We start from the raw sequence: 15665 nt of genomic DNA on the forward strand, positions 1-15665 counted from the left end.
AGAATTCTATTGTTTTACCTTGTTTGTTGTAATACTTAAGAACATGAGAAAGAATGAAAAGAAAAAAATTAATTTATTCAATATCCTTAGATTTTTTGGAGAATGGACAACTTAGTAACTAGAGAAAGAAAAGACAATATAAAATACAAGTATTATTATGAGAAAAAATGGAATATTAATATTAGAATGTAAATTAACTATTAGTCATAGATCCCATTGGCAAAATAATCAATTTTTTTATCATAAATATTTAGTTATTTTTAGAGGAAATTATCACATAATTAATATATTATTAATTTTAAAATGGGGCCCTAAATATTTGGGGGTCTAAAGCCATTGCATTATTTGCTTGGCCCTTAGGCGGGCACTGTTTATAACCTGCACAAGATACTTCCGTTTGGATATGTTGGGTTAAAACGGACCAAAGATATGGTGTGATAGTGTCCACTTTGGACTAAGGCCGTACCTATTGGCCTTACACCATTAAGAGTATTCAACTTCTTATAAGGTGAAAATAGCATGGGATAGCCAGTTTTCGGACAAGTAATCAAAAAATAGCCAGCATTTGAAAAGTTATTGAAAAATAGTCGCGTATAAATTTCCAGCATATTATGTTGGAACTCCAGCACATTATGCTGGAATTTTTCCGAATTTTAAGGGTTTTTTTTTTTTTTAGATTTTATCTTTACATGAAAAATGGCTAAATTTCAATTACTTTTGAAATTGACTATTTTTCAGTTACCAATTGTAAATGGGGCTACTCTTTATTTTCCCCCATTATAAGTAGCTTATTTTTCTTTTCTACTTTTCATGTGGTACCTTCTTCACACAAACTCAATAATCTTTCCTTTGAAATAAGTTCCATATAACTCATTACCATTTATGGGCTAATGTGACGATAAAGTGTGTGCAAGCCACATGATCCGAATTTTTATGGTCACCCAAGCTAGCAGAGAGGCCGTGTATGCGTCTTTGAAATTACGGGTAAAAGTGGTAAATCAGCCTATAGACGGGCAAAGGCACTAAGTCGGTCCTACGCCATCACTCCGCCATCTTCATTCTCATCCCGCCAAACCATTGCCTCTGATTAGGGGTGTACATAGGGCGGGTTGATTCGAATTTTACAATTACCAAACCAAACCAATTGTGTCGGGTTATTAAATCTAAAGACCAAACCAAACAATAAAACTCAGGTTTTTCGATTTCGGTTTTTCTCGGGTTTTCGGGTTATTCAGGTTTTTTCGGGGTTTTTTCGGGTAAAATCTTCGTAGAACAAAACATATAACTTGTGCTCAAAAAATTTCTTTAATCCTAGTAAGATACAACTATATAAAGTAGTTTCCAAGAAAATAATACAAAATATGAGATGTGTCATGGCATTATCCTAAAATATTCAACAATAAAGACAATAAAATTATATAATATGAATATTGCTAATTAAATTAAAAAGCCATAATAAAAATAAACATAATCTAAAAGTACTAAGTCATGCTAAAATAACTAGACTAATAAGGGAGTATTAATTACATGAATTGTCACGACCCGGATTTCCCACCTTCGGGAGTCGTGATGGCACCTACTAATAGGAGCTAGGCAAGCCAACTCTTAACTACCTTTAGCATTAACCAATTTACTTCTTTTAACAATTCATCAGTAATATCATGAGAACAGCGGAATAAAGTAAATAAGCGGAAGTCTTAAGTTAACGAATCTGAACAACAATACGGAAACTCAACATAAATCTCTACCCAAGAACTGGTGTCACATACTCACGAACTACTAGGAGTGCTAAATACAACCGTTTGAAAGAAAATGTAACTGTTTGTCTCGAAATACATGAGATAACAGACTGAAATAAAAGATAGAAGAGACGCCGGGCCTGCGGACGCCTGCAAGGCTACCTCGGTGTCTCGCTGGACTGAAGGCTAACTCCCGCGCTACTGCAGCTGCTGTCCAACACCTGGATCTGTGCAAAGGAGCACAGAGTGTAGTATCAGCACAACCGACCCCATGTGCTGGTAAGTGTCTGGCCTAACCCCGGCAAAGTAGTGACGAGGCTAGGACCAGACTCCAGATAACCTGTGCAGATATATATATACAAGTACCACAGAGAAGAATAAACAATTTAAGCTGGGGGAGGGAGCATGCTTCAAGGGTTACAGATAGAAATAAAATATCAGGAATAATAGAGCGTACATCTACAGTTTAACTTCTAGCAATAAATGAAGAGATAAGGCAACTTTCATATTCAACTCATCTTGTTGCAGGCGTGCAACCCGATCCCATTTCTCAATATCTCGTGGTAGGCGTACCACCCACTCCCATTTCAATATCACTCGTGGTAGGCGTACCACCCGCTCCCATTTCAATATCACTCGTGGTAGGCGTACCACCCGCTCCCATTTCAATATCACTCGTGGTAGGCGTACCACCCGCTCCCATTTCAATTTCACTTGTAGGCGTACCACCCGCTCCCATTTCAATATCACTTGTGGTAGGCGTACCACCCGCTCCCAATTCAATTTCACTTGTGGTAGGCATACCACCCGCTTCCTTTACTTTAAATGCAATGCACAATACAATCCCGGCAAGGGAACAATCAAATTAATAATCTTCCCGGCAAGGGAACTATAACAAAAAGTCAAACATCCCGACAAGGGAGAGTCAGCCATATCCAATCCTATTCAACTTCTTCTTGGCACAACTAATACCAATATTCAGTCACAACTTTCATAGGATCAAACAAGGTTACAAAATTATCAAATTAAGACTCATGGTCATGCTCGACACCGACGCATGGATACTCGTCACCATGCCCATACGTCATACTCAACACAAAACAAGTAGCAATTATGACTCAACTCCTAATCCCTCAAGCTAGAGTTAGACCGAACACTTACCTCGATGCTTTGAACTCAACTCAAGCCTCAACTATAGCTTTAACCCGTGATTCCACCTCCAATCCGCTCGAATCTAGTCACAAGTCACTTAATTACTTTAATAAACACTAAATGAATCAATTTGAATGCATAAAAAATGAATTTCCCAAAGTTTTTCCCAAAAGGTCAAAAATGTCCCCGGGCCCACATGGTCAAAACCCGAGGTTCGAACTAAAAACCCATCCCCCCACGAACTCAAATATATAAATTATTTTGAAATCGGACCTCAAATTGAGGTCCAAATCCCCAATTTTAGAAAAACCTAGGTTCTACCCGAAATTCCCAAATTTCCCCATTAAAATCTTTGGTTTGAAGTTGAAATTATGTTAAAAGATGTTTAGGAGTGAAGAAAATGAGTTAGAAATCACTTACCAATTGTTTTGAAGAAAAAGAATTATTTGGAAAATCGCCTCTTATGTTTTGGGTTTTTAAAAAGTGAAAAAATAACTGAAATTCCCGTCTATATTTACCCCTCTGAAGTCCCAGCGCGGACCGCGCAAAAAGGGACCGCGGCCGCGCTGGCCTGGCCTAACTGAAGACCTGCGGATCTTAGCCCTGCGCGGACCGCGCAATGCCGACCGCGGCCGCGCAGCACCCACTGCGGACCGAGCAAAGGCGGCCGCGGCTGCACGCTTTTTCTCGCGGACCGCGCTAGAGGGTTCAGAGGCCTGCAAAAATTCCTGAACCTGCAACCGCTGATATTTTAAGCCTAAGGCATCCCGGAACCTACTCAAAACTCACCCGAGCCCTCGGGGCTCCAAACCAAACACACACACCACCTCAAAACCATCCTACAGACTTACTCGCGCGATCAATCGCCAAAATAACATCATATACATTGAATTATGCCTCAAAATCCATGATTTCTTCCAAATTTTCATAAAACATCAAATTTTCATTTTAAGTCCGAAACACGTCAAACGACGTCCGTTTTCAACCAAACTTTACAGAAAGTGCTTAAACCACATATAAGACTTGTGTTGGGCGCCGGAACCAAAATACGAGCCCGATACCATAGTCTTTTAATCAAATTTCATTTTTATTTTCCTTAATCATTTCCAGAAAACAATTTCACACAAAAATTCATTTCTCGGGCTTGGGACCTCGGAATTCGATTCCGGGCATACGCCCAAGTCCCATATTTTCCTACGGACCCTCCGGGACCGTCAAATCACGGGTCCGGCTCCGTTTACCCAAAATGTTGATCGAAGTCAAATTTATTCATATAAATATCAAAATTTAGCATTTTTCACACAGAATTCGTATTTAAGCTTTCCGGCTACGCGTCCGAACTGCGCACACAAATCGAGGCGATCCTAAATGAGGTTTTCAAGGCCTCGGAAGCACAGAAAGAGTAAGGAAACCAGTGATGACCCCTTTGGGTCGTCACATGAATAAACGCTAAAGAATAAATAAAAATAGGTTATGCATTTTTATGAACTATACAGATATAGGTTTAGGATTTCATCTAATATTGTTTGATTCAGTTTTCTCTAGTGCTAATTTAGATAGTCTCATATTATCATCTTAGTTGTAACAATGTCTTACAATTATTTATATATTATTTAAGGTATAATATTGGTTGAAAATTAGTGATCATATTTTTTCCGATAAAATTATTTTTCCTCTCCAACCTTTACTTTAACAATCAAAGTTTCCTTCCAATTTTGAACAACATAATACATTTCTCCTCACTATCTCAAAACAATTTTTGAATTCCTATTTTAAGCTAAGATTATTATCAAGTATCAAGCTTTATTTTAGTTCTTTAATATCTTGATTTTTAATGAAATCTATGTTATTAAATTACTTAAATAATAAATAAAATATTATTTCTACGTAAGTAAGAAAGAAAAAATAGTGATCAAGCAATTATAAATTAATAATGTTGAATAATTAAAGAAATGAGCAGAATAGAAAATTTAGAATAGTAAAATAAGTTTCACAATGGATAAAACCGTAATTAAATAATTTTTTAAATTTTTAGGACTTTAAAATCAATTAAATTTTTTTTCGTATTTGAATTATGTAGGAACTTCTAATATTTAGAAATACAAAATCAAGAAAAGTTTTACTTATATACGCCATTTTCTTATTTAAAGTGTTAATGATGATTCAGTTATAGTTCACACTTAGGAAGTTAAAAAAAAAAAAAAAACACAGTTCAATTAGGGTGTAACAATTATAATCCAATTGTTTTAGCTAAGACACGTACAGAAAATACATGTAAAACATAGTTTTGATTAAAAAATACGGAAGCATTATATTGCGGTGATATGAATTTAGACTTAGCAATTAGGACGTTCTTTTTTTCATTGACCAATAGAAGGATATAGAATTTAAAGTAAGAATTTTTACCTCCTATAGAAAAGGTTGATATCTTATTTATTTTAAATAAATACCCTTTTAAAAAATTATATTCTATAGCTACCTTTTGATTTTATAGCCAAATATTGTCACGACCCGGATTCCCCACCCTCGGGGGTCGTGATGGCGCCTACTCGTGGAAGCTAGGCAAGCCAAGAACCTTAGATAACATTAACCTATTTCGTTTTACACATGATTAAACAACTAAATTATCAATGAATAAGCAGTTAAAAGACAACGAAAAGTAAAATTTAGCGGAAGTCTGAACTAAATATAGAAACAGCGTCTAGAAAGCCAATACAAGTCTCTACCCAGCACCTGGTGTCACAACAATACACGGACTGTCTAGGATTACTACAAATAAGAGTTTGAAATAAAGGACATAGTTTGTCTCGAATACAAATGTCAACAGAACATGAAAACTGAAAGAAGAGACGCCGGGCCTGCGGACGCCAGCAAGGCTACCTCGGAGTCTCGTGGACTGAAGGTCGGTTCCCTAACTACTGCTGCGCACCGTAATCTGCTCCAACACCTGGATCTGTGCAAAAGAGCACAGAGTGTAGCATCAGCACAACCGACCCCATGTGCTGGTAAGTGCCTAGCCTAACCCCGCGAAGTAGTGAAGAGACTAGACCGAACTACCACATAAACATGTGCAGTTTTATGCACATATACAGCGGAATCGAAATACAGAGACAAGTAATTAATATGGGAGGGGGAGCATGCTATAGGGGAAATAACAATTTCAAGTAAAAGTCGTCCAGTAACGAAGGAAACAACACAACTCAGACATTAATAAAGAAACAGAAAGCAACAAGTGCATGGTATCACCCTTCGTGCTTTTACTCTCATCCTCACCAAGAAATGATATAATAAAGTGTGCACGGCATCACCCTTCGTCCGTTTACTCTCTTTCCTCACATATAATCGATAGAATCGGCACGGAATGGTACATCGTGCGGCACGGCATCACCCTTCGTGCTTTACTCTCTTTCCTCACCATAAGCAAACAATGCACGGCATCACCCTTCGTGCTTTACACTGTTTCCTCACAACAAACAAACAATGCACGGCATCACCCTTCGTGCTTTTACACTCTTCCTCACCCAAACAACAATCACAAACAAGGGGATAAACAAAATAATAAAAGAAATCCCGGCAAGGGAACACAATTGAACAATTAAATCCCGGCAAGGGTACAACTTCAATAATATTGACATCCCGGCAAGGGAAAAAAAATCAATAAACAACAATATCCCGGCAAGGAAATAATTTAAATACTCTTTCTCTTCCTTTCACTTTTATTTCATATCTCACTTTACCACTTGAGCCAATGCTCCAAAGTGGTTCAACCATTTCATATACGTTCACAATTGAAATATAACTTGAGCCAATGCTCCTCGTTGTTCATAGGTCACAATTTTCTTTCACAAGCTTTTCACAACAATTAGGAATCATCACCAAGGCAAGAGAAATACAACGAAATCAAGATATTCACAATTTAAAGACTCACGGTCATGCTAGACACCAATGTATAGATACTCGTCACCATGCCTATACGTCGTACTCAACAAGAAGCAATTAGCAAATAAGACTCAACTCCTAGTCCCTCAAGCTAGGGTTAGACCAAACACTTACCTCAATGCCTTGCACACAACTTAAGCCTCAAGTATAGCTTTACCCCGCGATTCCACCGCTAATTCGCTCGTATCTAATCACAAATTACTTAATTACATTAATAAATACTAAATGAATCAACTCCAATGCATGAAAATGAGTTTTCCCAAGTTTTACCCAAAAAGTCAAAAATCGCCCCCGGGCCCACGTGGTCAAAATTCGAGGTTCGAACCAAAACCCGGTTACTCATTTCCCCACGAACTCAAATACGTAATTTGTTTTGAAATCGGACCTCAAATTGAGGTCCAAATCCCCAATTTTTGAAAAACCTAGGTTCTACCCAAAACACCAATTTCCCCATGGAAATCTTTGATTTTAGGTTGAAATCATGTTAAAAGATGTAAATGATTGAAAGAAATGAGTAAAAACTAACTTACAATTGATTTGGAAGAAGGTTTGTTCTTGAAAAATGACTTAAAAATCGACTAAGTATAGAAAATGCAGGTTGTAGATATGGGAATTGCGAACAGGGGTTCGCAATTGCGAACCCCGACCTGACATGGGAATTGCAAAGCTTTGTTCGCATTTGCGAACCCCTTCCTAAATTCCTAACCTCGCATTTGTGATCCCAGAAGTCGCATTTGCGACCGGCCTTCTCATTTGCGAACCCAGTGGTCGCATTTGCGATCAGGCCTCCCAGGTCTCCACTTCGCAATTGCGATGCAAGGCTCGCATTTGCGAGATTGGCTTCGCAATTGCGAAGCCTGCAGATCAGAAATGCAACAGCTATCTTTCAAAGTCCGAAAATGCACTTGTGGCCTATCCAAAACTCACCCGAGCCCTCGGGGCTCTAAATCAAATAAACATACAACCTCAAAAACATCCTACGGACTTATTCGTGCGATCAAATCGCCAAAATAACATCATAAACATCGAATTAAACCTCAAAATCCATGAATTCTTTCAAACTTCATAAAACATCAAATTCTTCCAATTTAAGTCCGAATCACGTCAAACGACGTTCGTTTTCAACCAAATTTCACAGGAAGGACTTAAAACATATATAAGACCTGTACCGGGCGCCAGAACCAAAATACGGGCCTGATACCATCGTTTTCTAATCAAATTTCATTTTCAATTTCCTTAAACAAATTTGAGAAAACAATTTTACAAAAAAATTCATTTCTCGGGCTTGGGACCTCGGAATTCGATTCCGGGAATATGCCCAAGTCCCATATTTTCCTACGAACCCTCCGGGACCGTCAAATCACGGGTCCGGGTCCGTTTACCCAAAATGTTGACCAAAGTCAAATTTATTCATTTTAACATCAAAATTTAGCATTTTTCATAGAATTTCAAGTTTAAGCTTTCCGTCTAGGCGCCCGGACTGTGCACGCAAATCGAGGCGACTCTAAACGAGGTTTTCAAGGCCTCGGAAGCACAGAATTTATTTAAAACAGGTGATGACCCTTTGGGTCATCATAAATATCTATTTATGGTTACCTCCTACTCTTAAGCCATAAAATACTCTTTGTATTATTTTTCTCTCTCATTCTTTCAGATTTTTCTCCACCCTCTCTCTCTCTCTCTCTCTCTCTCTCTCTCTCTCTCAACACGAGTCTTTCTCCATAGTTACCTCCTCTCTCTCTCCGCCTCTTTCTCCATGTTCAACACCTTGCTGATGTCATTAAGGCCAGCCCCAACTCAGCTCAGTAAAATTAAGGGCTGTAAACCCTAATCTAATTAGTCCCTACTTATCGATTTATCCCTATCGATTAATCAATAATCCTTTAATTTATGCGAAGAGACCACGCACATGGGTACACGTACACAAAGCTATGCAAAAGCCATGAAAGAAGGGCTTTGATTCGCATATCGGCGGTTGCTTCTGCTCAGGAAGTGACCTCGGCTCCGGCACCACCGCCGAACCAAGGCGGCGCATTTTCACTACCGGCTTCTGGTGAACGGCGGATTCGCTCGAAATTAGGGTTTGTTCTTGAACAAAGACGACGGAGTTTGGGGCTGAGCAACTTGATTTTCTGTTAATATATTTCAATGTATTTCATAGTATTCATTGTCTTTTTTTCATTGTAATTCAATATATTTCGTTGTATTCCCCATGTATTTCATTGTATTCACTGTCTTTTTTTCCATTGTATTTCAATGTATCCCGCTGTATTCTATGTATTTCATTGTATTCACTGTCTTGCTATATGCCATGAATGTATTCATATGTTTTTTTAATTAATATAATTTATGTATTCAGATGTATTATATAATTTCTCTGAAGATTGCTATGTTTTTGGGGTATTTTTCGGTTGAGAATCTTTTTATAACTAAAAATACAAAATTTGTGTGTTATAATTGAGTTTGTTGAGTTATATTAGGAGTCTATTATGTTAATTGATTCACTTTCCGTTTTAAAAACAGTGTAATCCCCTATTTCACGCCGTGAATACAGTCGAATACAATAATTTGTCCAGCTGTAATCCCATGTTTCACTCCATGAATACAGTCGAATACACTCGAATACAACAACTGATTAGCTGGACTTCCCTGATTCACGCCTATTTTTGCTACTATATTCATGAATACAATAGCTTAAATACATCAAATACATCTTATAACCACAGAAAAGGTATCTATAATCCGTAATATAGCAAATGGTATCTATAGATGACTAATTACTACTAAAAGATAGTGCTTTATGAAAATTTCTCTTTAAAGTATACTCAAATTCTTTTGTCCACTTTTATTGTGTAGATATTAAGAAATAAATCAAATGAAAATCGTTTTTGAGTTATATTAGGAGTTTATTATGTTAATTGACTCACTTTTCGTTTTAAAAACAGTGTAATCCCCTATTTCACGCCGTGAATACAGTCGAATACAATAATCTGTCCAACTGTAATCCCATGTTTCACTCCATGAATACAGTCGAATGCACTCGAATACAACAACTGATTAGCTGGACTTCCCTGATTCACGCCTATTTTTGCTACTATATTCATGAATACAATAGCTTAAATACATCAAATACATCTTATAACCACAAAGGTATCAATAATCCGTAATATAGCAAATGGTATCTATAGATGGCTAACTACTACTAAAAGATAGTGCTTTATGAAAATTTCTCTTTAAAGTATACTCAAATTCTTTTGTCCACTTTTATTGTCTAGATATTAAGAAATAAATCAAATGACAATCTTTTTTGAGTTATATTAGGAGTCTATTATGTTAATTGATTCACTTTCCGTTTTAAAAACAGTGTAATCCCCTATTTCACGCCGTGAATACAGTCGAATACAATAATCTGTCCAGCTGTAATCCCATGTTTCACTCCATGAATACAGTCGAATACACTCGAATACAACAACTGATTAGCTGGACTTCCCTGATTCACGCCTATTTTTGCTACTATATTCATGAATACAATAGCTTAAATACATCAAATACATCTTATAACCACAGAAAAGGTATCTATAATCCATAATATAGCAAATGGTATCTATAGATGGCTAATTACTACTAAAAGATAGTGCTTTATGAAAATTTCTCTTTAAAGTATACTCAAATTCTTTTGTCCACTTTTATTGTCTAGATATTAAGAAATAAATCAAATGACATTTCAAAATGTGAAATTATTTTAAACGGTAAAAAAAATTGATCAATATTTTGTACAAAGAAATACGAATAGGAAAATAATGTATATTTGTAATTAGCCGCAAATAAATGCACTTTAGAAAGAAATTAAGGTAAAATAAGATAATGATCGGGCTAACAATTTATAAGAACTGTTAATAATAATCGAGCTCGGATTCCTATATGATTACTTAGGCATGAATAGAAGTCTCATTAAAATAAGTAAAATATAGGTAAAAAATTCTCAATTTTTCTAACACAATTCGTGTAATAAGTAATATAAAATTTACATGCAATACACCTAAGCAAGTGCTCGGACAAAGTTGAATTATCTTTTTACCTTTCAATCAACGCTATTTCTATGATTTTTTAATACAATGAAGCAAGTAAGAGAACAAATCGAGGAAAAGACCACTAGAGTAGCAAACTCCCAAATATTATCATTTTGGAACTTGTTATTTTTTGTTAATTTTTACATTATAACGCAAACACATCCTTTGAAAATTATTTATGTTATTTATAAAAACATGTTTTCTTTAACACGAGGGACGTTACGCGTACACTAAGATTAGTTAACTTGAAAAGGATTTTCGATTAAGACTATTATGCCTTAAGTACGAACTTATTTCATGCAAGGCCCTATTGGTAATAACATAACACAAACCAAAGTGGCCATCCTTCTCAAATTACTTGGGGAAATTTCTAGAGTTGACAAGTCTCCAAGACCAATAAAAACGTTTTTTGACAGTTAATGCAAATCAAGAAGAAGTTAATGAGTACCTAAAAAAAATTGAAGTCTCAACCAAACATTTATATTTAGGGGTGGGCATAGTTTGGCCAAATGCAAAAGTCAAATCAAAACTCAAATTCTTTAGATTTTTTGCTTGGATTTTCGGATTATGAATTAGATTTCAAATTTATTTTTTAAAATTTTTGGATTTCGGATTGGATATTGGATTTGGTACTTCAGATTATTGGATATCAGAAAACCTATAATTCTTATTCTTTATATTTAATGCTACCCATTAAATAATAGTACATTATCCATATGCCAATCGTAAAAATCCAATACCGTACCCATTAGACTTTATTTCCTGTATTATAATTATTAAGTTACTGTGAGAATACTTTAAAATGGTTCTAGATAAATTATTTATATTTATTAAGCAAATATCTTAATAAAAATATAAAATTTGGTCAGAGCTACTGGATAACTTGTAACTAGAACTCTAGCTCTACTCACGTATGTTATCGGGATGCACAACATAGTTTATTACTCCTTCCGGTCCAAAATAAGTGATTTTTTAGCTGATTTCACACCGATTAAGAAATCCACCTTTTAGCATTAATTAACAATCGAATTGACCATAACCTTTATATCTTTTCACATAAACAATCCTAACACATGCTCCAATATTATTTACTCCAAGGGCAATGTAGGAAAAAAAATAATTAATTCATTCTTGAAATCTGGAAAAATCACTTATTATGGACCACAAAAAAAAGGCCAAAAAATCACTTATATTGGACCGGAGGAGTATTGAAGAAAAAGAAAAAGCCGACTTCTTTTTAGTAGCTTACTTTTTAGGGTTTATTTGGTAACTAGAACTGCAAAATTTATTAGCTTCACCCAATAATTAAATGCGCACTAAAAAATTTCAATCTCTCCTTTCCCTATGTCAAATGTAAATTCCTTGAATAATTTTTATAGTCTGTTTGGCTTAGCTTTTTTGAAGTCAAATTTATTTTATTTTTAAACATAAAGTTAAGGTGTTTGGTCAAACTTTTAGGAGGAAAAAAGTACTTTTAAGTAGAAACAGAAGCAGGTTTTGAGAAACAGAAAAAAATAGCATCTTCGAAGAAACACTTTTGGGAAAAATACACTTAGAAATACTTTTTAAAAGCTAGGTCAAATACTAATTGCTACTGAAAAGTGCTTTTAGCAGTTGTTCCTAAACCATCCAGCTGAATCGTTAGGAAAATAATTGAAGCCAGGAAATAGTTCCCAAATATGGATCCTAGAGCACAATTGCAAAAGTAGTGTACAAATGAAAGCTTTTCTATAAACAAAGCTTATCTATCTCTTCATAAATAGATAGATAGGTAAGGAATAGTTTCTTTTTTGGAGCACAAGTTCGGGAGTCAAAAAGAACTAATTGATGTACATTATTATACCTGGTTGAATAAAAAAATGCAGTTCGACCAAAAAAACAAGCAATATATTGAATTTTCGAAATTCACAAAAATTAAAATTAATTTAGTAAAACACAAACTGCTTCTCACCAAAAGTACTTTTTTGAAAAACACTTTTATAAAAAGCACTTCTCAATATAAGCTTAGCCAAACATATGAATTGGTAACTGAAAAAAGGAGTTAACAGAGAGAATCACAGAAGTATGAGCTGATTTTTAAGCGTGTGAACAAAGTCCTACGTGGAAAGCAAAAAAGAAAAATAAGTTACTTATAAGGTATTGAATACTCTTAATGGTATGAGACATTTTGTAAAAATCGTGCGAATTTTTTTCAAAGCAAACAATATCACACTATGTTAAAAATATCTTTGTGCCAATTTAGCCGAATACCAATGACACGTCTGGCTTGATTAGGTTTTTCTTGTTGTGTTGAGTAACAAATTTTGTTTTCCAAAAGGAAGTTCCAGTATTCCAAACAAAGAAACTCTAATCATAATACTATATTATAAGTGGAAAGTCTCAAAGAGAAAGTTTTTTTTTTTATGGAAATACGGAATTTATATTACTTAACTAGTTCTATTACAAGGATAGAGAGTCCTACTGGGCTCGTTCATAGGTTGTACTACCATATTGTCTACATTAGTAGTGCCAGTTACAAAAGGATTTCCAAATTCTACTAATTTGGAAATTGCAGCATTAGATATGGTCCTACTATAAGTGCTTCCAGTTTTATCATTATGGAGGGCTTGCAAAAGAGAGTTTGGAGGCTGTTCCATCAGATAGGGAGTGGAGCTACTTGATTGCTTAAATCCTTGAGTGGCCAAAAAGTGCGCTACTTTGTTCCCTTCCCTGAAGTTATGCCGGATCGCGAATTCTGCAATTTTCTCGGTAGTGACCTGCACTCAATAACCAAGTTAGAGTAAATAGAACAAGTATCATTAATAAGCAAGGAAATTACATCTGTTGCATCGGTCTCAATTTCAATATCAACAAATTTTTTATCACAAGCTAGTTGAAGACCAGTTTTGAGGGCTAAGAGTTCCATGTAGGCAGGGGTGTAGGCTATGGCAGAATTGAGGTAACCCAAAATCCAATCCCCACGGCCATTCCTGAATACAACCCCCGATGCCTCATTTTCTATATTTTCCTTTGAAGGCCCCATCAATGTTAAGCTTTAAGGAGTGGTTTGTTGGGGTAAGCCATTTAATAGTGATGGTGATAGACGGAGGAACATGGTTTGGAGAGTTGGTACAGTAGATAAATTCTTTGCAACGTATTAGAACTGCTTCAAGAGAAAGCTGCTTACACTTTTTGTTGAAAGAGTTATTATTATGATTTAACCACAGAGACCATATGGCAAAAGGAAATAACATATCCCAGGAGATATCCCATTGATCTAAAGTTTTGTGCAGATCTTTTAAGGTATTGAGCCAGTGGTCAGAGTTTTGCTGAAAGTGAGGAAGATTGAGTTGAGCGTCGCTCCAAAATTTGGTGGCTATGGGGCATTCAATGAATATGTGAATAAGCGACTCCTCTGCTACTTTGCATATGGTACAGAGGGTGTCAATGTGTAGTCCGATTTGGTGCAAATAGCTTAGAGTAGGAAGGCGATTGTGCGAGCATTGCCATAGGAAGTATTTAATCTTATGGAGCGTGTTAAGTTTCCAGATCCATTGGAATTTAAAATTATTGGGAAGTGATGGTGAGATTAACTTGTATATAGAGCTAGAGGAAAAGATACCATTGGAGGTGTGAGCCCAAGTGGGTATGTCCCTAGCATTGGTGAGGGAGTCTAGATTTATGGAAAGAATTATGTTTTTGATTTCTGTGGGCAGAGTAAAGGATAGTTTTGAGAGGTCCCAAGAGTTTATTCCCAGAGGTCTTTGACTTTGAGTGTTTTTGGTCATTGTAATTAACTGGAACCTGGATGATTGAGCTTAAAGGTGGGAGCCCCGGTATCCATGCAGAGGTCCAACAGTTAATGTTGCCCGGGCCCACAGTGTAGACCTTGACTACAGATTTTCCAACCTGTTATGATGTTATTCCAGATGAAATGGATTGGAGATAGGGTTCTTCTGTGGCTGTATGTTGAAATAAGAGTGGAGGCCCATAGAGAACTAGGATTGTTGAATAGACGCCAGAAGAGACTAGCTAGGGATACCATGTTTTTATCTATTGCTCTCCTGAGACCCAGACCCCCAGCATGTTTTGGTTGAGTAATAGTGGACCATTTGATATAGTGAATTTTCCGTTTTTGAGTGGTGGTGCCCCAGATAAAATCTCTTTGAATTTTGTCAATTCGCTTTAGAGTGGATGAAGGGAGCATGATATATTGCATTACATGGTTCGGGATAGCATTAAGAGTTGATCTAGCGAGGGTTGTTCTTCCTGCGATGGAAAGGAAGTTTGTTTTCCAACCAGCAAGTTTTGTGTTTATGTGATCAATAATGTAGCGAACATCAGATTTTTGGGTTTTCAAGTGAGAATTGGGAAACCCAAGTATTTTCCAAAGTTATCACTGGGTTGGATGTCCAGTTGGCAAAGTGATTTTTTGTATGAGCGTCACAGTTTCGTGAAAAGATGATTTTTGATTTAGAATTATTGATTTTTTGGCCCGAAAGCTTGGAAAAGAATGTAAGGCTATGTTTGATTGTGTGGATGGACTTTGAGTTAGCATTGGCAGAGAGAGTTAAGTCATCGGCGTAGAATAGGTGAGAGATGGGAAGGCCAGTGGGATTGATATTTATCGGGTCCCAGAGTCCGATGTTGACTTGGTGATTAATGTATTTCGATAATAATTCCATGCATAGGATAAAAAGGTAGGGGGAGACATTGGGTCGCCTTGACGTATACTTCTTGAGGGGTGAAAGAATTCTGTTTTGGAGCCATTAACTAAGATGGCAAT

General features: G+C 36.2%; 1 protein-coding gene across 1 annotated transcript; it reads right to left on the bottom strand.

Moving 5' to 3' along the window:
* Positions 1–12904: 12904 nt before the first annotated feature.
* Positions 12905–13922, bottom strand: LOC109210432. The gene is made up of 3 exons (XM_019373851.1): positions 13719–13922; positions 13387–13656; positions 12905–12928 (listed from the first exon to the last, which is right to left on the bottom strand). The coding sequence occupies exons 1-3, from the start codon at positions 13920–13922 to the stop codon at positions 12905–12907; spliced, it is 498 nt and encodes a 165-aa protein (XP_019229396.1).
* Between the last annotated feature and the right edge of the window lie 1743 nt (positions 13923–15665).

Source organism: Nicotiana attenuata, unplaced genomic scaffold (genome assembly GCF_001879085.1).
Source record: "Nicotiana attenuata strain UT unplaced genomic scaffold, NIATTr2, whole genome shotgun sequence".
Lineage (NCBI taxonomy): Eukaryota > Viridiplantae > Streptophyta > Magnoliopsida > Solanales > Solanaceae > Nicotiana > Nicotiana attenuata.